The 24,039-nt window shown below is 43.7% G+C and overlaps 1 protein-coding gene across 1 annotated transcript in view; it reads left to right on the forward strand.

The window, feature by feature from the left end:
• The window catches only part of GRIN2A (glutamate ionotropic receptor NMDA type subunit 2A), a 367,443-nt gene that overhangs the window by 241,328 nt on the left and 102,076 nt on the right, over positions 1-24,039 (forward strand). The window contains exon 4 of the mRNA XM_047087732.1: positions 17,530-17,644. Within this exon, the coding sequence (XP_046943688.1) occupies positions 17,530-17,644 (115 nt within the window). The remainder of the gene's footprint in view (positions 1-17,529; positions 17,645-24,039) is intronic.

Consider the following 24,039-nt stretch of genomic DNA (forward strand, 5'->3'; position numbering starts at 1 on the left):
TTAAAAAAATTTTTTTTTCACTGTGGGAAAATACATATAAAATGAAACTTTCCATTTTCACCATTTCAAACTGTACAATTCATTGGCGGTAAGTACATTGCTAATGTGGTTCAACCATCACGGCTATCTAGTTCCAGGTAGTCGTTTCAAGAGATACCTAGTTTTGCTATCTTTTTCATTACCCCAAAAGTTATATCCCCCAAAGAATTAAAAACAGGCATTGAAACAAAAATTTGTACACAAATGTTTATAGCAGCACTATTCACAATAACCTAATGATGTAAACAGCCCAAATGTCTGTCGATAGATGAATGGATAAGCTTAATGTATATCCACCCATGCAATGGAATATTATTTAGCCCTGAAGGAATGGAACACTCCTACATGCTCCTACGTGGATGAACCTTGAGGACACGATGCTAAGTGAAAGAAGCCAGACACAAAAGACCACATATCTATGATTCCACTTATATGAAATATGTTCAGTACTTTTTATCATCTCTGTAAGTCCTCTGTAATATTTTTCACATAGTACTTTTTATTTACATTGATTCACTTTTTTGGAGATCGAAAATTTCACCATAGTTTCTTCATAGATAATGAAGTCTATAAAATAATGGGTTGGATATGCTAGTTCCATTTTTAAATATGCACTAAATAAAGCAAATTTAATTCTAAAACTAAAGGTAACCCATGCGCCATCTAAATGCACCTGTCTGGGGGCGCCTGGGTGGCGCAGTCGGTTAAGCGTCCGACTTCAGCCAGGTCACGATCTCGCGGTCCGTGAGTTCGAGCCCCGCGTCGGGCTCTGGGCTGATGGCTCAGAGCCTGGAGCCTGTTTCCGGTTCTGTGTCTCCCTCTCTCTCTGCCCCTCCCCCGTTCATGCTCTGTCTCTCTCTGTCCCAAAAATAAATAAACGTTGAAAAAAAAATTTTTTTTAAATAAAAATAAAAAAATAAATGCACCTGTCTGTGTACCATCTCATATACACTGATATCATTTGGGAAAACAACCTTTCAGTTCCACTTGGCAATTGGTTCCTTCCTGAATGTGATCTACATAGCTCCTTTTCCTAGATTTAAGCTGTCCAATATGGCGGCCACTAGCCCTATGTGGCTATTTAGATCTAAATTCATTAGAATGAAGTAAGATTTAAAAGTCATTTCCTCAGTGATACCGTTCACATGTCAAGTGTGCAAGACCCACAGGTGACGAGTGGCCACCATCCCTGACATCACAGATATATGACATTTCCATCCTTGGGGAGACGTCAGTTGGACAGTATTGTCTAGAGTTGAATTTTCTTCTTCCTTTTTCACTAGGGAAGCACCTTATGCCCAGGTCCCGTGCCGAAGTCAGCCTCTCACTCAGCGTTCTTGCTTCTTGTCACTTGTTCCTGGCTGACCATTCATCCCCCAGCCAGTTCTGAAACTGACCTACTTTTCCAATGTCACCAGGGAGGGCTTGGGGCCAAACCACAGCGTGGGACCTCCTCTTGCCGCTCCCCTTCCTGCTTGTCCTCAGCCAGCTCTGGCCTCACTCCATCCTGCCACTCTCTCACCCTCTCGTGCCACTGACGCGAGGATCTCCTCCCACATAGCACTTTCCAGCTTTCCTGAAGGGCCCCCGCTCGGCTTCACACTCCATTTTGTTTTGTTATTTGAGTGTTAGAAGACATAGCTCCTCCTTTTTCCGCGCTTCCCCCCTACACTGCCGTGTCTGTCTTTCTCTCCCTTTCCCTGGCTTTTCCTTCTCCGTAACTTCTCTTCCTTCTTGGGTCCTTTTACTCCTCTTTGTCCTTCTCCCCCCCTTCATTCTATTCTCCCCACAATTATTTCCCTGTAGTTCGAAAATTAACCCTTAACTATTTGGAAAACAAATAGAAGAGCTCTACAAGAAGGAGAAACAAGCTATATTCTTTCTATAATTTACACACACACAAAAAGCCGCCAAATCCTCCTTGATCTAACATTTCTTCTTTGCTCCTTGGCAGGAAAATACATCATTTTCTTCCCCACCAAAGGAAGTGGCTTAGCAATTTTGGGCGAAGATAGGATATCAGGGCACTGGCTGGGATTGCAAAGCGGAGTCTTCTGGGGGACACATTTCCACACCAGAAATCCGTGGCGGGATGTGAGACATTATTATTGCTGAATTTACACAGAGCTGTCAAGTTTCATTACGAGACCGGGTGGCATTTAGACTGCTATTTAGGCCAAGACATATTTAACTCTGTCCTGATGGTTCTGAGGTGCCGTCCAGCACAACGGGACATTCTCCACGCTGCCGAGGACTCAAGCACTGGCCAGATGAAAATCTGCTCCTGTTCATTCAGCGAATGGTCACCGATCCCCTGCCATATGCTGGACGCTGTGCCCAGGGTGCGGGGCGTGTGGAGACAGTTCAGACATGGTCTCTCTGTTCCCCAGGAGTTTAGCCTCCAGCAAAGGACATGGTGTGTGTGTGAAAAACTCGAATCACAGGGTAGAGAGTGGGGTGCAGAGGAAGCCATGGCAGTTCCGAGGCTGGAATGGAGGCTGGAAGCTCAGTGAGCCTCTGGGGAAGAGGTGAACTCACCTGTAGAGGGTCTGAACCTGGGACTACTGAAGGGATAAAAATCTTTGTGTATCAGTTGGGACTTTTGTGATTTTAAGTGATAGAAAACCAACTCTCATTGACTTTAGCAACTCCCCCCCCCCAAAAAAAAACCCCACAAAAAACAAAAATAACAACAGAAAGATTTCTCAGGCCATTCACCTACAATGGGTGAGGTGTGTTTGTCATCCGGCGTATCTAGATTCAGATTCAAATGACGTCTTCGGATCTCTCTCTCTCTCTCTCTCTCTCTCTTTTATGTTTCTGCCTGAGATGGTTCATTTCCCACCATGAGATGCGGAAAAGCATTATCTGAAATAGGTGTGGGATTCACATACTTTTGTGACCATTTCTCCTTAAGAGACACAGTTTATCCCCTCTACCTGCAACTGGTCCCAGATGGGATGAGCCTGAGTCACGTACCCACCCCTGAAACCCATCACCTTGGTCTGAGATCCTCCTGTTGGCCAGGTAGGGGAAGTTCCAAGGAGATGAGTAGTAGCCAGAATCAACAGCTCTGACCGCTTTCCCAGTGTATAGGAGCAAAAGCCAGAGAGTGGGAAATCACAAGGACATGGTGAGTTGTTTGGGTTTGCTCCAATGCAGGATATGTGAGGAATAGTTTTAGGAAGCAAGGTTGGAAGTTAAATTTGGCCAAGGAGTGTGGATTTTATTTCTGGACAATAGGGACCCACTTTAAGCTTTTGAACAGAATTTTACATAATCGGAAGTGAGGTTTTGGAACATTTATGTGGCAGGTGGACTTGATGTGAGTGTGGGGGGATGATATACAGGGAATCTGGAGACCAGGTAAGAAGTTATACCCGTCAGCCAGGAGCAAAGTGAGTACTGTTGAAAGTATTCAGGTGGTAAGCGAGGGAAATAAACTCTGAACGACTTAATTTAAACAAAAGGAGGTAACAAAGAAGGAATAATGGGACTTTAAAGTCGAAGTTGAGCAGCCCAGGTTTGGAAAGGTCAGAAGGTGAGGCATAGTCATTGATGGAGGAAAGTTACTGTTACCTTGTGCCAGATGGGACCATTCCTGGGCTCTGTCTGCATAAAGCCTGACACAGGGCTCAAACCCATGAGCCGTGAGATCTTGACCTGAGCCAAAGTTGGACGCTTAAGGGACTGAGCCACCCAGGCACCCAGTCACATATCAGGTTTCAAATTCCTTAGAAGGAGAATCTGGTGGCTCCAGTTGGGGAAGCCACACCCTCTCTCCCACCATATCTGTTTTCTGTGTCCAAAGGAAGAATAAATGTTCAGGTATATAGAAAGGAGGACTTTGTCAAAGGAGAGGACTCACTGCGTGTCAGTAAGCCACCATAGGAGGGATGCGATCCTGTGAACCGTACCAGCATAGAAGGAAGCCTGGGTTTTGCTAGGGGAAGGAACATGAATATACTTTTTTTTTTAAATGTTTATTTATTTTTGAGACAGAGACAGAGCATGAACAGGGGAGGGCCAGAGAGAGAAGGAGACACAGAATCCGAAACAGGCTCCAGGCTCTGAGCTGTCAGCAGAGAGCCCGACGCGGGGCTCGAACTCACGGACCGTGAGATCATGACCTGAGCCGAAGTCGGACGCTTAACCGACGGAGCCACCCAGGCGCCCCAGGAACATGAATATTCTTAAGTTTGAAATTAGAACAAAGTTCAAATGAAGGGTCTGCAGATGTGGCTTATTTCATTTAAAGTATTATTTTTAAATGAACTCAAATGCCTCTCGCTAGGATTTTCCCTGCTGTCCATAGGTAATCTTGCACCTGGCCCATTTCACTCGTGGATTTTACCTGCCCTGTCCTAGAAAGCATGAGACTCTGTGCTTCCTCCTGAGAACTCAACTTGGTGTTTTCCCTGAAAACAAAACAAACAAACAAGTAGAAATGGGATAATGGGAGTCTAAGCAGTATTCTGAAAGGTTAGGACTTCCTGCTAATATTCCTACAGTATCAGAGGTTTCAGCTGCAAATATATTACCGTTATTTATATTGTTGTAATTACATCCTGATAATAATTATTTCTCCCTAAACTCTAAGTGACTTTGAAGAAAGGATCCCAAGTTTTTTATTTACCGTCTGATCGCCTGCATGTTGCTGGCATATAGCCGGTACTCACCTAATATTTGTTTGAGTGGATGTGTTTGCTAAGAAATGGATTTGAAGCATTTCAGTTAGGTGTGCTTTGGAGGGTTTAATACTGAGTGTTCCATGCCCCAGGAAAGCCCTTAGTGCTGGGAAAACTGGGAGAATTGTTCACATTTAGTTATGGAAGTCAGTCGAAAAATATATTAATGATAAGCCCTCATCAAACTCTGACGAGTACTGCCATGAAGTTCTCAGCTACACTGGGTGGTTCCTGTCCACTGAATGTTTGTGTCGTCCAACAATTCATATGTTGAAACTCCAACCCCCAATGTGATGTTATTTGGAGGTGGGGTCTTTGGGAGCTGATTAGAGTCCCATGAGGTCATGAGGATGGGGCTCTCATGATGGGATGGCTTCTAAGAAGAGGAAGAGAGACCAGAGCGTGCTCTCTCGAGCTGCCACGTGAGAACATGGCAAGAAGATGGCCATCTGTAAACCAGGAAGCAGGCTCTTACCAGATGTGGGATCTGCCAGGGCTCCATCATGGACTTCCCGCCTCCAGACCTGTGAGACACAGATTCTCATTATTTCAGCCACAGAGCCTGTGGTAGTTTGTTAGGGCAGCCCGAGCAGCCTCAGACAGCGGTGTTATCCATTTGACACGCGACTGAGCTGGACCCCCGAGGACTTGGGTGGCTTGCTCATGGGGACAGTGCCATAAATGGTGGATTTAAAACTCGACCTCAGCTCATTTACCCTACATCTGCTCTTGTGTCTACAGTGTTTCCCGAGGTCAGAGTCCTGGGTTGTGACTTCTTGTCTTCAGGAAGTTTATAGTCCAGCAGAGCAGGTAAAGTCACGTAGGTCATGAATGACATCAGGCCAGGAATCTCCCTCCATGTTACATTCATCAAAGACTCATCTTTTATTTTTCCAGCAGATGGTAGTGTAGGGTTGTATTAGCTGGGGTCCTCCAGAGAGGCAAAACCAAGAAGCTGGAAAGTCAGAGATTTATTACGAGGGACTGGCTCACAGGATTGTGGAGCCAAGAGGTCCCCCAATGTGCTGTAAATTGGAGGCCCCAGAAAGCCAGTGGCATGGTTCCAGGCAGAAGCATAGATGAACAAAGAAGGCATGAGAAAATGCTCTCCAAGCTCGAGGAGAGAGGGCAGATTCCCCTTCCTCTGCCTTTTTGTTCCATTCAGATCCTCAGTGGATTGGATGAGCCCACGCACGTTGGTGAGAACCATCTTCTTTACCGACAAAAATGCTAATCTCTTCCTGGAGACATTCTCACTGATGCAGCCAGAAATAGTGTTTTACCCATTATCTGGGCATCCTATAGCCCAGTCACATAAAGCTAACCATCCCAAGGGTTTTCCGAAAGAGGTGTCTTTAAAAAATTCCCTCCACGTGGTTGGGACTACACATAAATAATGGGGGTGGCTGGTGCTCTAAGATTCACACCATGTGAACAATCGGTGTTTATCACTGAGAGAGGTTGTATCTGATTTGGAGGTGTCGGGGAAATCTTTGTGGGGGAGGCATTGTTAGAGATGGCCTTGAAGGGTGGCCAAGAAACATGGCGGAGGGGACGAGAAGGAGCTATAGCCACAGAATATTGTGTGGACAAAGACATGTGGCCTGGCTTCTTGTCACCCCTGTCTTGGGTTTGGTGTTAAGGGGGAGAAACATGGTCCTGAGTTGAAGATTAATGTGCTGCTTTTTGAATCAAGTCAATAATTGTTGAGCACGCTGTGCCCAATAGCATGATGCTAGACAAACGTGAACGACTGAAGCCAAGTCCTTATCTTTGCTTCTGTTGAGAGCAAATGTGTGAACGTGAAATTCTTAGGGAACGGTCAGGGACTATGGATTGCTCAGGGCTTATAATGTGAGGTGTGGACTAAAATGAGCTAAGAAAAGGAAAGATTGTCAGGAAAGGCCACATGGGAGAAATGGAGCTTGATACCCAGCTTTGTGCACACCCCCGCCCCGCCAAAAAAGATATTGGGTTTGGGTTGAAGTTAGTGGGGAGGGAAGACACTTTGAGTGAGAGGGATCTTGCTCTCCCTCTCGCTCTCCCTCTCTTCCTCGAGAGGAAGAGAGTGAGAGGGAGAGCGAGAGGGAGCAGAGAGAAAGAGAGACAGAGAGACAGAGATAGTAAGAGACGGGGGTAGGACCAAATATGTTGTGTGCTGGGAGGGGGAGCCAGGAGCAAGGATCAAGTAGTGCTGAGCTAGGAAGGAAACGGAGGAATTTGTAGGACCATGCCCGCTTTTTTTCAGAGAAGGTTAACTGAGGTGCAGAGAGGCTAATCGGGAACTGGTACCATTTAATTCAAAGTCTGTGGACTCTACTTTGGTTCACATAGTCCCTATAGCACTGAATCCAGCCAGGATTAATTTTGTTTTCAAGCAACAGAAAGCCCAAAACCTAAAAGTCACTTAAACATGAGAAGCATTGGATTTGTCCCTCCTGTAAACAAAATCCAAGGGTTGTCCAAGGCTTCATCATGATGTTCCATGATGTCAGGGACCCGGCCTCCTCTGCCTCTGGCTTTATCATCCTTAGCCGGTGGCTTCCACCTCACAGACCAAACTGGCAGTGAGTGCTCCTGCCATCATGTCTGCATCCCAGCCATCAGGAAGGAGGAAGGAGCAAAGAAGGGTTCATCCCCTCCTTTATATGATACATGTTACCTGTTATAAATATTATGCCTTCTCCCCTGCTTTTGGCCAGAACATAGGCATGGGCATGCCTGGCTACAGGGAAGGCTGGAAAATGTATACTTTATTGTAGAAGGCTGTGTGCACAGCTAAAAATGGGGGTATTGATGACTAAGGCCGGAGAGGAGAGAGGATACTGAAGAACAACCAGAAGTGTCTGACACCCTGTGAGGCCTGTGGCACCGCCGTAAAATTCTCCAAGCCTCTGTACTTTCTCCATGAAAGGAGAATATCCACACTTAGTTGTTTGGGTAAAATTTCAGGCATATGGAAAGTATCTGGTACAACATTTAACACGTATTAGGTGCTAAATATGTTTTTGTCCCTTTTTTTAAAAAGCGGTTGTTATTACACGTCCAAGGAGATGGGACAAGATCGTTGGCCTCCTCATTTGAAGATCGGGGTCTTTGTATGCAGTGGCATGGAGGGACAGGTTCTTAATTGTTTTCTGGTTTGTTAGTTTAATTGACTGATAGAAGCAGTAGGATTTTTTTTTTCCAATAATAATTTCTCAGGAAGTGCAGTGTGTTTGTGATTCGAGCAGAGGTGGGTGTCCTAGAAACCCACTGGCTTCCCCCTCCCCCCGAACTTCCTCCTGTGCCTTTGGGTTACCTCATCGGATCCCTCGGGATCCACCGAGCACGCGTGGGCACCCACTAGACAGATAGATAGAGGAGGGTCATTGTCAGAAGGCGAGAAAATATGACGAGACCTTTGTTTCCCTCAGTAAGTGGGTGATTAGCATCTCCTTTATGCCGGGAACCATTGCCCATTCTAGAACGGGTTGCAGCAGAGAATGGGCAACAAACGCCCTGCCCCTGTGAGGCTCATGTTCCCGGATGGGGCTTTCCAGACATTCTTGGATGAAATCGCATGTTGAATTGATTCACATCAAGTCATTTTGCATATTGTGTTGGTGGGAGTGGGGTCAGGGGTGCTGAGGAGGCACCTTCCATGCACATCTGCCTGTTCGAGATCCTGAAGACCTGTGCTGCATAGACACAGGTGATCGAGTGAGCTCCTGGAAACTGCTTGCCACCTTACCTGGTTTTGTGGGGTCTCTTGGAATAGAAGCTCATTAGGTGAAATGGCTCCATGAGCCCCGGTGCCAGCCAGTTCCAAATGGTTAGGTGATGCAGAGTCACTAGAGGTTAATGGTGATACGTTTGGTGCTACGTGGGTGGTGTCATAAAATGCGATCCAGCATTTCTAAAACTTCCAGATCCCCCATCAGGTTCCTGAGCGAACCACTCGTATAAGGAACAAGAACACATGTGAGATCCTGAGAACCACGTTATTCGTGGACACTCAAGCTTCTGACGACTCCTGACAAAGTACAATTAGGGCATGTCTCTTAGAGCCTACTGGACATGTCCTGCTCCCCACATAAGCCTTGGCCAAGTGGTTTGGCTCTGCTGTCTGGCGATGGAGTCAGGGGGACGGTCATATTCACAGAGAAAGCTTCTCCGTGACTTACGTACTACAAGTCTTAGACTTGGAGGTTGCATTACAAAAGGCAGCATGTGGGGCATGTCCCCCAAAACCACCGTCAGCTCAGATGTGCTCACCAAATGGAGACAGGAAGTCCAGGAGGCATGAAGGGGAGGATGGCAGCCCTTTGTGCATGATAGCCTGGTCCAGGGGTCCCACGGGCTCCGAGCAATCAGACCAGTGCCTCTCTTTCCCTGGGGTGAGGGACTGAGGCAGCACATCACCTCCCTTGAGGGACTGGGATTAGTAGCCAAAACAGTCCTCCAGCATCTAAAAGATTAAAGCCCCTTAATCTCAAATGTTCGGAGGAGAAAAGATACTTCTGTGAAACCGAGATGCTGGCTGCCATTGCACACCCCTCACTGACCTCATTATGGTCCATCGAAGTTCATCCCTGCAGATACACAGTGGCGTGGCTGTTACAAGCTGATTTCTACGGAAGGGGAAACAGAAGCTCTGAGAATGTAGGATGCTTACCTGGGTTTGGAAGCAACAGCAAGACATCGTAGCCCCGGCCGAGTGGTTGCAAACTCAGCAGTTGCCTCACAGACTCGTCTCTGTGAGGCTGTCGCATAGAAAATAAGCACTGACCGAACAAGGTGCTGGAGGCCTATGTCTGTTCGTTTATTCCACAAATATTTTTAAGCTTGTACTGGAACACACACTGTTGTCGGTGTTTTAGAAGCACGGTGATGAAGCCAGACAAAGATTCCCTGCCTTGATGGAGCTTACCCTCTCCTGTGGCAATTTTTAAAACTATAGTATTGCTGGGCGCCTGGGTGGCTCCCATCGGTTAAGCGTCCAACTTGTGGTTTCGGCTCAGGTCATGATCTCATGGTTTGTGGGATCAAGCACCACGTGGGGCTCCAATACTGAGTGTGGAGCCTGCTTGGGATTCTTTCCCTCTCCCTCTGCCCCTCTTCCCTGCCTATTCTCTCTCTGTAAATAAATACACATTAAATATATAAATATATGTGTACATATACACATATATGTATATGTATATATAATTGCTCAGCCAAGGCAACTGACATTATTATTTTGTAATCAGCCACAAGAGAATTTGAGTTTAAAGAGTAAATACTTCCTGTGCTCACTTGGGCAGCACATATACTAAATACTTACCTCTTTTTTTTTTTTTTAACCCAGTAGTTTGTTTTTTTTTTTCCTTCTTGGTCTTTATGCTGTCATTTCTGAGCCCGTTTGGGATGCTGCCGGCCTAGAATATGGAAATCTGTGTGTTGGAGTGATTACATTTCTGTCCTGACATTTAAGTCATAGCCCTGAGGTCGTGCCTTTTGGTAATTGTTGAGGGGAAATGGGAGGGCACCGATGAGCCTGTGAAATTGAGCACCAGGACAACTGGAGGCTTGCTGGAGAGAAGCAGGGCACGCTGCATGCTGGGAAGGGCTGGCGTGCGGGGTGAAAGCGCTATGCGTGGGGCGTAAAGAAGGAAGAGTTTGGTGGCCATCAGGGAGTAGTTAATGGAAGATGAGGGGGCGCTCAGACACGCATCAGAGTTGAAGGGATTTCCGGCCGCCAGGAGGATGCTGCCAAGAGCAAAAAACGTTTTCAAGAATCGAGTGTCTTGAGGAGGTTGAAGAAAACAGAGACTCTGTTTTCAGAAACATGTAAATTACATGGCAGACGGAGAAGGGTGATACCCAAAGCAGTTCGAGGAGGCATTGAAGGCAGAGTGTGATTGGGGGTGGAGGGGGGGGGGGAACTAAAGCCCCAGGGGAATGTGGGAAATGGCAAAGCAGATGGAAAATTAACCAAAAATTGAGAAACACTAAATGGGTTATGGTGGCATTTGTGAGACAGTAAGAGAATTAGAGTCTGAAGGCAAATAGTGAATAATAAATATGTCTAGGGAACATTTCAAATAATCAGATTTGGGAAGTTAAAGGAGACTTAGGACTATACAGGCAAAAAAGAGAAAATAGAAATCAGAGGGAATGAGACATTTTAAGCGATAGTGCGAGGAGCTTCTACAGCCTATGTATGGGTAGCTTTTGACGGGAGAACAGAGGGACCCTGGAAGTAAGTGCACTAAGTGGCCACCATAAGCATGGCCTTAAAAAGACTATTGCATTTGGAGTGGGGGTGTTAGAAAATGTGATGGGGTGGAAAACTAGTAAAAAAAAATGCATAGGAAATGTCTGTAAATATTAGCTACTATTTATTAGGTGATAGCTATAAACCAGGCATAGTAAACCCGGAACAGTATTTTAAGGGCGCCATCCCTAATGCTACCCCTAAACCCGGGAGTTAGGTAACTGTTAGCTCAAACCACATGCAGCTGTCTTGGCTAGTTCGTGCAGTGTAACCTGATCCATTTTTTACAAAGAAAGAAATGAAGGCTCAGAGAATTTTAAATACACTGCCGAAAGTGACACAGCCGGGAACACAAAGCCAGGCTTGGATTCCTGTTCTGTTTTCCACAACAGAGAAACAGCAATTCGTCCACATATTTATTCAGCATCGGCTTTGTACCAGGCCCTCTGTTTGGCCCTGGAAATGCGATACTAAAGGCCTTCATGATGCTCACCATCTATTGGTTAAAAAATACCCCAAGACCAAAGACAGTCTAGATAGAGCAGCTGTCTGGTAGAATGTAAGCCTCATGGAATCTTATGTTTTCTAGCAGCACATTAAACAAGGAAAAAGAAGCAGATGAAATTAGTTTTAATAATCTGTTTTATTTCACCCAAGCTGTCTAAAACATTTCGATATGAAATCAACGTAAGGTTATTCATGAGATATTTTACATGATTTTTTTTATACACATTCTCCAAATCTTCTGTGTATTATGTCCTTAGGGCTCACCTCTATTCAGACTACTTCAGGTGCTCAATAGCCACCTGTACTTGGTGGCTGTTACAGTAAACAGTTCAGGTCTAGAGAGAACTTGAAATTCAGGCCTAGTTTCTTTGCAGTCATAATACAGGAAAAATGGCCCTCTCTGTTTTTCAGTGTTATTTCTGATCTCTTCGTATCACCCATTCATAGGGCACACAATGCTAGCAGTAGACAAGTGATGATCTGGACTTCAGCCTCATACACCTAAGTAGATACTAAAGGAAACTTGTTCGTATGTATGTCACATAATTTACATGTTTTCTAGTTTAATGTTGTGTATGTCACTGACGATGAAAACCCCAACTAGTTGGCTTTACCATCAGTCGTTGATAATAACACACAAGTGGACCCTCGGGAGACCCCTGGAGCCTCCACCCTGCTCAATTTTGCCAGCATGCTTTCCTGTATTTATTGCTCCTGATGGAAATGTTGAAGATGTAATTTGAAGCTTAGCAGCTGCCAGAATTTCTAATATTTTATCTGATCACCGAAAGTTTATAATCCATTTTAGAGAGATAAACAAAACAATGATAAGATTTTGCTGTTTAATACAAGTACCCAGCAGGTGTTAATGGGGACCAAGCAATGGGGTGTGTAATGGCATTTCCCTAGGTAAAGGGTTTTGCTCTGGAGCTGGTTTAAATGGGAAGAAAGCCTGAGAAAATATGGATTCTCCTTCCTAGAAATTGGATGGGGGAATTGAAGGTAATAGGTGTTTGCATCCTGCCAACTTCATAATGAAATTACTGTTTAACAAAAAATTTTGGTAGAGGTTCCCCCCCCCAACCACACACACACAAGGGATTGAAGACTGTTAATAAAATTTAAAAAAAGGAAAAACTAAAGAACCTATATTAACATTGAGTATACAGACTCATTGGTCCAGAATATTAAATCTTTTTTTTTTTATTTTTTTTATTTTTGGGACAGAGAGAGACAGAGCATGAACGGGGGAGGGGCAGAGAGAGAGGGAGACACAGAATCGGAAACAGGCTCCAGGCTCTGAGCCATCAGCCCAGAGCCCGACGCGGGGCTCGAACTCACGGACCGCGAGATCGTGACCTGGCTGAAGTCGGACGCTTAACCGACTGCGCCACCCAGGCGCCCCCAGAATATTAAATCTTAAAGGAACACAGAAAATTAGGGAGTGTGAGAACGTCCGTATGGTTGTTTCCATATAACCTGAAGAAGAGCCATCACATCTAAATAATCACCCTGCTCATTCCATCTGATCTCACTACAAGAGGGGAGAAGAGGAATGGGTGGAAGAAATAATGATGGGGAATCAAAGAGGAGGGAGGCTTAAGTAAATTCAGCTGGCATATCAAAAGAAGATATGGATACTCCGTGGTACACGCCAGCTCCGTGGATAAAACAGCGACTGTGGTGTTCAGTTGTGATATGTAATGCTGTGAGTGGCCCTCCCCGGCCTCATGTCTATGTCAGAGCCAAAGGACTTGCTCTCTGGTCTGCCTTTTCCAAAAAGATAACAAACTGGATATTTCTAAACCTCTTGATAATTGACTGAAATTTTCAGTTCATCCACATTTGGGCCATTAGATAGATCCATCCTGAGCCCTTTCCATCCCAAAGGGATGGGCAAATTGAAACCTGGCTTGGTAGCTAATTTGATTCAACAACAACAACAGTGATACTAAAAAAAGACCTTAGTGAATTGGCTGGCCTAACCCTAAGTTTTGGGTAGCAAATACAGAGTGACTTGACAACTGATTTCATACTAGCTCCTACTCACTGGTGGTCTTTGTCTGCAATATTTATATTGAAATTCCATGAACAGTGTTCCATCCTGTTCCATGGTTCTATGCCATTGGCTTTAATGGCTTTCTCCATGCAGCGCATCACCACCCCTTTCCCCTGCCCATTCACCTAGCCAGACCTTATTATCCCTTCCTGACACAATCCAAACGTTTCCACTTTGTTTCCTGATTCCAACTCTGCCATCAGAGCAGAGCCATTCTATTCCTTACGCTCTTCACCAGCCTACTTAATACAAATCTCTAATTTCATACTTACTGTCTTTATTCCAATTATTTATTGCAGGAATGTATTTGTTTACTTTTGTATCATTTTTCCTATCACATCTCTTGGCACAGGTCATGACACATAGTAGGTACTCAAATATGTCTATAGGTTGGATGGGTGGGTGGGTGGGTGAATGGATCAATACATGGATAGATGGATGGATGGATGGATGGATGGATGGATGGATGGATGGACAGATGGATGGGCAGAAACATGGATGAATGGGTGGGTGGGTGGGTGGATGGATGGATGGATAGATAGATACACGGGTGGGTAGGTGGGTGGATGGATGGATGGATATATGCATGGGTAGGTGGATTGACAGAATGATGGGTGGATGGATGGATACAAGGATGGATGGACTGACAGATGCATGGATGGAAGGATGGATAGATACATGGATGGAAGGATGGATAGATGCATGGATGGGTGGATTGATGGATGGATGGATGGATGGACGGACAGATGATACAAGGATGGATGGACTGATGGACGGATGGATGGATGGATAGATTCATGGATGGGTGGATTGACAGAATGATGGATGGATGGACAGATGGACGATAAAAGGATGGATGGATGGAAGGATGGATGGATTGATAGATGGATAGATGCATGGATGGGTGTATTGACAGATGGATGGATGGACAGACAGATGGATGGATGAATGGATAAATGGATGGATGGATAGATGCATGGATGAGTAGATTTACAGAATAATGGATGGATGGATGGATGGACGATGGACATGATATAAGGATGGATGGACTGATGGACGGGCAGATAGATTAATGGATTGATGGATGGATGGATAGATGCATGGATGGGCAGATTGACAGAATGATGGATGGATGGATGGATGGACAGACGATGGATGGATGGATGTATACACGGATGGATGACACTTGTGGTGATGATCTGTCAACATACTCAACCACCAAATATGAACTCCAATGCTACAATGGGCCACGGCTAAAATTAATCATGGGGAACAAAAGCAAAAGTCAAATTGGAAAAATACAAACAGAGTAATTTAGGTCCCCCTAGTTAGTGAGAGGTTTTTAGACATAAACAAAAACGTTGGAGTTGTCCTTCAATGCAGAGAAGCATTTTTACTTCTTCTCTTGGCAGGAAATCCGACTGCATGACTGCTTTACTTAAAACCTTTCATGGATCTCCATGGTCTTCTAAACAACATCCAAACCCTTCAGGGCAGTATTCAAAGTCGTTTACGATCTGGCTTCAGGGATTCTCTTCAGACAAATCCCACTGCCCCTCAGCTTACTAAGCTATTCCCTGCTTTCCCTAGCATGTGTCACTGCCTTTGCTGACTCCTCTTTACTCAGGGTGATTCTTTGGCTCAGAACTCTTTTCTCCCATCTCTTCTTAACCCTTTTACTCTCCTAGATTCCCCAGGAAGTGCCACCTGTATCCCTTAGGTTGAGTGAGGGGCCTTCCTCGGCATTCTTACATCTCCCACTCACTGTGCATTTGTGCATGAATGGTGTTCTACGTGCTGTCATTGTTTATGTGCCTGTGTCACTGAGTGGTAAAGATACCTGTAGGAGGGCGGACAGCCACTGCGGTTTTTATTCCTGTATCTAGAAGACTCCCCGTAGGGTCTGACATATAATAGACATTCAGTAAATAGTTGTTGAATCAACAAAATACCTATGAGGAAATGATCACAGATACCTCGCATGCACACCAAATAGAGTGATTACTCTTTGCTCCTTCTAGAATCGCAGTGCTTTATTTTTCTGTTTTTTAACAAACACTATTTGCAAGAAACTTGGAGAACAAAAAGACACACACACACAAATAAAAGGTACCCGTAATCCCTCTGTGCATAGACAAACCCTATTTTTATTCTCTTCTGTTTAACATTAAATAGTGAGCATTTTCTCTTCACCCTTAACTTGTCATCAAAACACGATTTAGAAAAAAAACCAAATAGTTCATTGAATGGATACACAATATTTTCTTTTTTGCCTTTTCCCCAGTTTCTTCACCTTGTCCTTGGAGACCTGATTCTCCCTCCGCACAACACAGTCTCCACTATGGCTGCCCAGGGGCAGACATGTGACCAGTTAGGACAGTCCCTGGTTTTAGAATTTTTTTCATAGTCTATTTCTCCTCCTTAATATTTTACTTCTTCAGCTGCTTTTGGTGTTAAGGGAATGTGAAGCAAGAAAATGCCATGGCCTTGAGATAGCCTGTCTGTCTGGGATCTCTGAATATTTCAACCCACCATACTACATTAACTGAGTATCTGCCAGGTGTTATGTTCCCATGCAAGTCTGACAGCTTCACCTTTTTCTTAAGCTGCAAGGAGAAGTGGAATCCCTGGGACCCTCCCACCCGAATCATGGGAGTTGACCTCTGCCTCCCTCCCTCCCTGTCTGCATCCATCTTGCCTACAGGCAAGGTGGCTTTGAGGGGTGCTGGAGATAAGAGTATCATGAGGAAGACAGATGTTGTGCAATGAAAACACCTAGGCTAAGGGTTGACCATACGGATGTTATATAAGGCGGATGGTGAGGCGAGGCGTTGTCCTTGATGCCTCTCTCTCCCAACCTCCACATCACTAAACACCTGCTAAATATTCTCCACTTGGTCCTATTTGTGGCAGCTGGTATTTCTCCTTCTCCTCCCTTTCTTTTGGGGCCAAAACAGTTCCCAGGCCAACATCCTCTCTGACCTGGATAATAAGCACAGTGTAACCAACCCCCTATGTCCCCTCCAACTCATTCTGTACACAACACTCAAGTCATATTATACAAGAAAAGTCCGATTGTACCACCTCCTTGATTAAAACCTTCAGTATCTTCCTACTGTTTTAAAACAAAAACAAAAGTCTTTAACATGGCCTGAAAAGTCTTGCTGTATCTCACCGATTCATCTTCTCAGCCATACCACATCCCACATTCTTCTGTCTCTCTCTCTGCTTTGGTCTCGCTGGTTTGCAGTCAATCCCTCACCTGTACCAGTACAGGGCCTTTGCACGTGCTGCTGCCCTTTGCCTGGAATATGCTTATGTCCTTTTTTTTTTAACCTAGTTATACTGACTCCTTATAGCCTTGCCTGACCCCTGTTTCACTTCCACATGGCACACTCACCTCTCTACTATATCACTTGTCATAGATCTGTAATTAATTAATGCCTGTCCTGTCCTTTAGACTATAAGCTTCATGGGGAGAGGGATCCTATCTGTTTCCTTACTTATCTTCATCCAAGTGGCTGCATCCTGGCCTGTAGCAAATATCTAATAAGTATTAGTAGAATGAGTAATGAACAGATGGGATACTATTTCTTGGAAGCTGTATACCATGTGGTTTATGAGCAACCAGCTTCCTTTAGGGAAGCTTATTAAAACATAATAGAACATGCTTTAAGACCCTCCTGTACTATCATTTGAACAGAAGTCTATGGGCATGGCAGGATGGAAGGGTCCATCCCATGTGCTAATTACAATTACTAATGCCTAAACAGGATTGGGGATTCTGAGAGTGATTACAGGTTCATGAAAATGAGTGCCTGGCCAATTAGCAGTGCCCACGCGGGTACTAATACTTCCTTGGATAGAGGCCACCTGTCGTGCATGATGGTGGCCACATAAGTCTTCACTTTCTGAGTGTTACGTTGATGGTGGCATCCGCTCATCTGACCTCTTGAATTCTTCCCTAAAAACATGTCTTTCTCTCTTCCTCTCTCTAGATTTATGGTCAACGTGACATGGGATGGCAAAGACTTGTCCTTCACTGAGGAAGGCTATCAGGTGCACCCCAGGCTGGTGGTGATTGTGCTGAACAAGGACAGAGAATGGGAAAAGGTGAGCATCCTTCAGCATGCTGTGTATAGGGGAAGGATGAAAGCAGGAGTCACAGAGGGGCTTGGCTTACTCCTTTTCCTCACATGTTTTCTGCTGAGCGGCTCCAGATCCCATCCCACGACCAGGACCAGATGTTTCTTGGAACAAGGCAGACCAAATATCATAAGGTGCAGACGGAATGCTTTTCCTGGGTAAACTGTGGTGATCATGTGCTGTTCTGTGTGTCAGCTTCTCACATCTCATTAGGAAGGGTCCTTGAAGGACTTAGGATAAATAATGTAAAGACTAAAGTTTGGTTCATGTTGGTACAATAGTACACGTTTGCTACAGAGCAGTGATCACACGAGTCTGCCTAAACCCCATATTATGTACCATAATTACACATTTTGCCATATGGAGGAACCCCTGTATTTTCATCTCTGTAGTCTTTTACTTTAAATCAACCCATTTCCAAAACTTAAGCATGTCACTTCTACAAATCACAGGTTGATTATATTTCTTGTAAAGCACATTTTATAGAACATGTATATTAACTATTAAAAAATGAAAAACACCACTGCAGGGAAAAAAAATCATCACACGTCTTACCCAAGGCCGTGTCCTGAGTCAGAGAGGGGAGATGTCATAGGATTTACAGATGATGCCATGAGAACGATGACAGTATCTGTCCCACTTTCCCACTCTCCCACCAAGTTCCAAGTCAGTGGCCATACTATCACATAAAGAGCAGAATAAAAGAGATCAAAAGGAAGCCTGTGTCTTTATCTTGTCTTTTTTGACAAGCAAGGCATGGCTTCTAAATTGCTTCAGCAGCTTGAGATTTCTTTTCACTTTGCACATCAGATGGGCTTGAGAGATCCTAGGGGTAGGAAGATGCAGGATGTGGTGAGGAACCGTCCTATAATTAACTAGCATCAGAAAAAAGTTCTGTGCAAACAGATGCATTGACTCTGGACGATCAATGATGCATTCCTAGAAGGGAAGATGAAGAGAAAGCTTTGGAAGATTTTGCCTGCTACACCCCACAGCTACAAAAGAAACTTTTCTTCAAGTGCACTTAGGGAACTCACCAAAGTAGACTGTGTTCTCAAGCATAAAACAAGTCTCGATATATCTGAAAGGATTGAAATAATGCAGAATGCTTTCTTTGACCACACAGTGTTAAAACAAAAGTTAATAATAAAAGTATATCTACAGGATCACCAGATGTTTGGAAATTAGGTCCGGCCTGTGAATAGCCCACGGGTCAAAGAAAAAAAGACATAAGAAAATATTTTGAATGAAATGACCTTGAAAAACACAGCATGTCAAAATTTGAAGAATAAAATTGAAGATGTGCTAAGGGGGAAATTTATAGCTGTGACAGCTTATAAATAGAAAAAATAAGGGAAGTGTAAAGTCAGTGATTGAACCTTCTACATTAAGAAGCTAGGAAAAGAGCAAAGGGAACCCAAATGAAGTAGAAGGAAGAAAACAATAAATATAAGAGTAAAAATCAAAGTCAAATACAAATATAGAGAAAAATCAACAAAGCCAAAAGCTAGTTCTTTGAAAAGGTTAATGAAACTCGTAATTTCTAGCAAGAGTGATCACACAAAAGATAGAAAACACAAATACTAATAATCAGTACTAAAAATGTAAGAGGGAATATTAACACAGACATTATAGATCCTGTAGACATTAAAATGATCAAAAAATTGGGAATAATGTATGCCAACAAATTCCACAATGTAGATAAAATGGGCAAAGTTTTTTTGGAAAAAAAAAAAACAAACACCCACCAATTTCCAAAACGGACATAAAAAGAAATAGACTGTCTGAATTCCCTAAGTTTCTAAGCTCTAAACTTGCTAAGAAATTGAACTCATAACTAAAATCTTTCCCATTTCAAAAACAAGAAAAACACCTGACCTAGATGGCTTCACTGTGAATTCCATGAGACATTTTAAAAAGAAATGACACCACTCTATGTAATGTTTCAATATAGTAGTAATCAGAACCCAGCAATATATTAAAAAAGAATAATATATCATGGATAAAGGATGTTTATCTTATGAACTGGTTTAATGTTCAAAAAAATCAGTCTAACTTACCGTGTTAATATAATAAAGGAATAAATTGCATGGTCTTCTCAACAGATGCCAAAAAAGCATTTGATGAAATCTAATATACCCATTCATGGTAAAGAGGGAGATTTCTCAATCTGATAAAGGTTATCTATGAAAGCCCTATAAGTAACATTTTGCATAGTGATAAAGTGATGAAAATAGATCTATAAACATACATTCAAGTGATTTGTGATGAATAATTATGACAGTGAGGGAAAAGAAAGTCCTTTTAATAAATGTTGCTAGATCAACCAGATATCCATTAAAAAAAAATACCTTAACCCATAGTTCACATCATACATAAAAATTACTTAACATAAATTTCCAACTTAAATGTAAGTTAAAACTGTCAAGTTCCCAGAAGAAAATTTAGGAGGGTATTGCTGTGATCTGAGAAAGTAGAATGCAAAATGCATTAAGCACATAGTAAAAATAATAAACTGGACTCCACCAAAATTTAAAATTTTTAAATTTTGCTCATGTACCAACATGGTTAGAAAATGAAAAGGCAAGCCACAGACTGGGAAAAGAATATTAACTATGGTTTTATTCATATACATACACACACACACACACACACACACACACACACACACGCAAAGAACTCCTATGAATCAATAATAAAAAAGAAAAACAACACAGAAGTGTGAAATTAAGTTAGACACTTCACAAAAGATATTACTCAAATGGCCAGTAAGTAAATGAAAACATGCTTAACATTGTCGATCATCAGAGACATACAAAACATACATACATGGCTAAAATGAAAGACTGACAATACCAAGTGTTGACAAGGATATGGAGCAACTGAATCTCTTAAATATGGCTGATCACAATGCAAAATTGCAATCACTGTGGAAAAGTGTTTGCCAGTTTCTTACAAAACTAAACATATGCAAACCTTACAACCTAGTAATTCCACTCCTAGGTATTTACTGTAAATAAATATAAGCATATACCCCCAAAGTAATATTTGTATAAGAATGTTCATTGCAACTTGATTTCTTCATAATAGAACATCAGAAGGAATGCCAATGTGCAGCAACAAGAATGGATAAATAAATTATGGTATATTCACAAAATGGAATGCTACTCATTAATAAGGAATGAACTGGTAATACTTACAACATGCATGAATTGCCAAGCATTATGTTGAACAAAAGGAGACAGACACAGAGAAATATACTATATAATTCCATCTATGTAAAGTTCAATAAGAGGCAAAACCAGTCTATGGGGTTAGAAACAGGAATGGTGGTTGCTTTTGTGGAGGAGGGGCATAGGGAGCTTTCTCAAGTTACGGCATTGTTCTCTATCTTGACATTTGTCAAAGTGCATCAGACTTTTACCCAGGATCTGTTTATTTCCTTGCATGTTGTTGTACCTTAATTAACAATTTTTGAAACCCTTCATATTGAGATTCCCAGCACAACTAACTACCAGTGTTGCCTAAGTTTTTGTATTTAACCCCCGGAAACAAATACTAATTATATCAACAATAGCCATTGTTTATTGAACACCTGCTCTATTTCTCCTGTAGGAGGTACACCCAAGCACCAAATCTCCCCCCTCCCTCCCTCCTTCCTTCCTTCCTTCCTTCCTTCCTTCCTTCCTTCCTTCCTTCCTACCTTCCACAAATACTTATTTAGTGCCTACTACGTGCCAGGCACTGTTCTTGATACTTGGAATTTATCAGTGAACAAGACAGACAAAAAAACAACTTCTGTACTCATGGAACTTAGATTCTAGTCTGCATGTGGAGGAGGGTGGGGTGGGAGTCTGTGTACTTTTGTGAGGTTTTAGGAAAGAATTGAATTCTAGTTAACTGGCACCTGGTATACCCTGTGGCCCACATCTCCATCATTGAGCTGGGCTCAGTGCATCTGGGACACAGGACATGCCTTTTTATTTTTTTTTCAACCTGTAATGTTTTCCTGGACCCACTCCTTATATCTGTCCTTCAAGTTCTGGGTTTTCTTTCCTCTTACAAATGCAAAGCCAACATGCAAATTGCCTTCTTCTTATTCTTAATAGGAGGTAGGGAACGTGGGCCTTTCTGCCTTATGGTGTTGTGTTTTGGGGTTCTTTTTCAACAGTTTGAAGTTACACAACCTGAGGATCCCTTGTGGAGCTGTGAAATCCATCTCCTTGCTTGGATCTCACCTGTCCTGGGTCCGACTTGGCTCACCCCTGTGAATTTTCAGTGCTGCCCGTGGATCCGGCTCATTTGCCAGAGAGCCTGTGTACAGGGAGGCCACTGCAGCCCAGGTGATAACATTGCATAAAAGAAAGCTGCCCTTGATGTGCTGTTTCCAGACGCAGAAAGTGCCCTTTTAATATTTTGTGTGTTCTCCTTCCAATTCCTGTTGAAATATAACAATTTCTCAAAAAGGCAGCTCGGGGAATTACTGCCGAATGGAGCTTAGACTGTACAACTGCTTCCTGTGGTTGGTCTGTTCTCTCGGCACTCAGGGGATCCAGTGCTTCAGAAAAAACTCCTTGTGCTTCTGTCTTGAAGAAAGAGGAAGCCAGTGGAGCAGCTAAATACCAGTCATGTCATCCTTAAACCTGCCCCCCAGCAGGAGACACAGTACAGCAGGTCGTCAAAGGGGACAGGCTGCCGAAGGAGGGAGCTGTTATTCTGGGGCTCGGAGGCGTCTTCTTTTTGTCTCTGAGGTCACCCAGTGGCATCACGGGAGGCAGCCGCATGTAAGGAGGGTGTCTTGGAAATCGTGACAAGCCGTTGGAGGGGCATTTGCTCTCCGCGGGGCCTTTGTGTGTGGCTGGAGGGCATTATTCCAGTGCCATGCACAGTGCCCACCTGTGTTCCACAGACCTAGAACTCGGTGCTAAGCAGGATTTCTTCTTGCCAGTCAGGACTTCCATGCTCCTTGCCTCTCCTTTTCTTCAGTGGTTTTGCTCTTCCTTGGAGCTTGGTGGGTCCAAGGCTTCCCAGAGATATCTGAAAACAGTGCCATAGATACAAGGCAATTGACACCCCAGTGCCCACTACGGGCCAACTCTGTGGCCACCATTCCATCAGGCACCGGGGCCATTCCAAGGATGAGTAAGAAACCATCCCCCTCCTCAGGTAGCTCATAACCAAGCCTTCACCGGGGTGAGAAGGGTGAACTTGACTTGGCCAGTTGGGGTAGTTTTCAAGAAGTTAGGGGCTTTGGAGCTGGGCTTGAGTATAGACTGCATTTCTCCAAGTAGAATCATTTTCTTCTTAACTACTTGAAAGCAATGCTTTGGGAATAATTGTATTTACCATTTTGGGTTATACTAGCTTTAAAATGAACATATACATGGGAGTGCCTGGGTGGTTTAGTCAGTTAAGCATCTGACTTCAGCTCAGGCCACGATCTCATGGTTCATGGGTTCTAGCCCCGCATTGGGCTCTGTGCTGACAGCTCAGAGCCTGGAGCCTGCTTCAGGATTCTGTCTCCCTCTCTCTCTGCCCCTCCCTGCTCATTCTCTGTCTCTCTGTCTCTGTCTCTGTCTCTCTCTCTCTCAAGAATAAACATTTAAAATTTTTGTTTTAATTTTAAATTAATGTATATATGTATATGTGCACACACAAATATACACATATGTACAGACTAGCTTTACAATGGAGATAGATTTAGAAAGAGAGACAGAAAGGGAGAGAGAGAGATTCCAAGAAAGATTTTGAAGGCAGTTTGGAATTTTTGACCTCAAGCAGGAATAGGACAAAACCCATACCTGTTGAAGTAAAAGAACCCTCTTGTTTTCCAGAGAAGCACTAATTAAGGATGATAGTAATGCTCCAGAAGACATGAGAGGCACATATCGTGTCTTCCCAAACCCAGAGTCCCACTCTGGTGCTCTGAAGCACCCTCCTCCCCTTCCTTCTCTCCAGTCTGCTTGCGTTCTCATTGGTGCCCTCGGCACCAGCTGCCTTCCGCATAGGATGACTCCCAGATTGCGCACTGCAGCTCAGACCTCCCGATCTCTAGACTTGCTTGCAGAATACCCCCAGGTGGAGAGCTCCCAGGCCTCCAGCTTCCATCATGTAGTACCTGGCAGAGGGTGTTGGGACCTGAAACAGGTCACTAACCTGAATTTCTGTTTGGGAGGCAGAGCTAAGAATGCCTCCTTGAGATGAGCTGTTGAAAAAACTAAATGGGATCATGCATGTAAGATTCTCACCCTAGTTCTTGGTACAGGGTAGTCTTTTCCTTTTAATTGCTTTTTTGTTTTTATGTATTTTAGAGAGAGAGCATGCTTAGCACCAAGCCCAACATGGGGCTCGATCCCACCACC

This window comes from Lynx rufus, unplaced genomic scaffold (genome assembly GCF_022079265.1).
Source record: "Lynx rufus isolate CCGP_SWC_20201006 ecotype Redwood Valley unplaced genomic scaffold, mLynRuf1.p SCAF_23, whole genome shotgun sequence".
NCBI classification, from domain to species: Eukaryota; Metazoa; Chordata; class Mammalia; order Carnivora; family Felidae; genus Lynx; species Lynx rufus.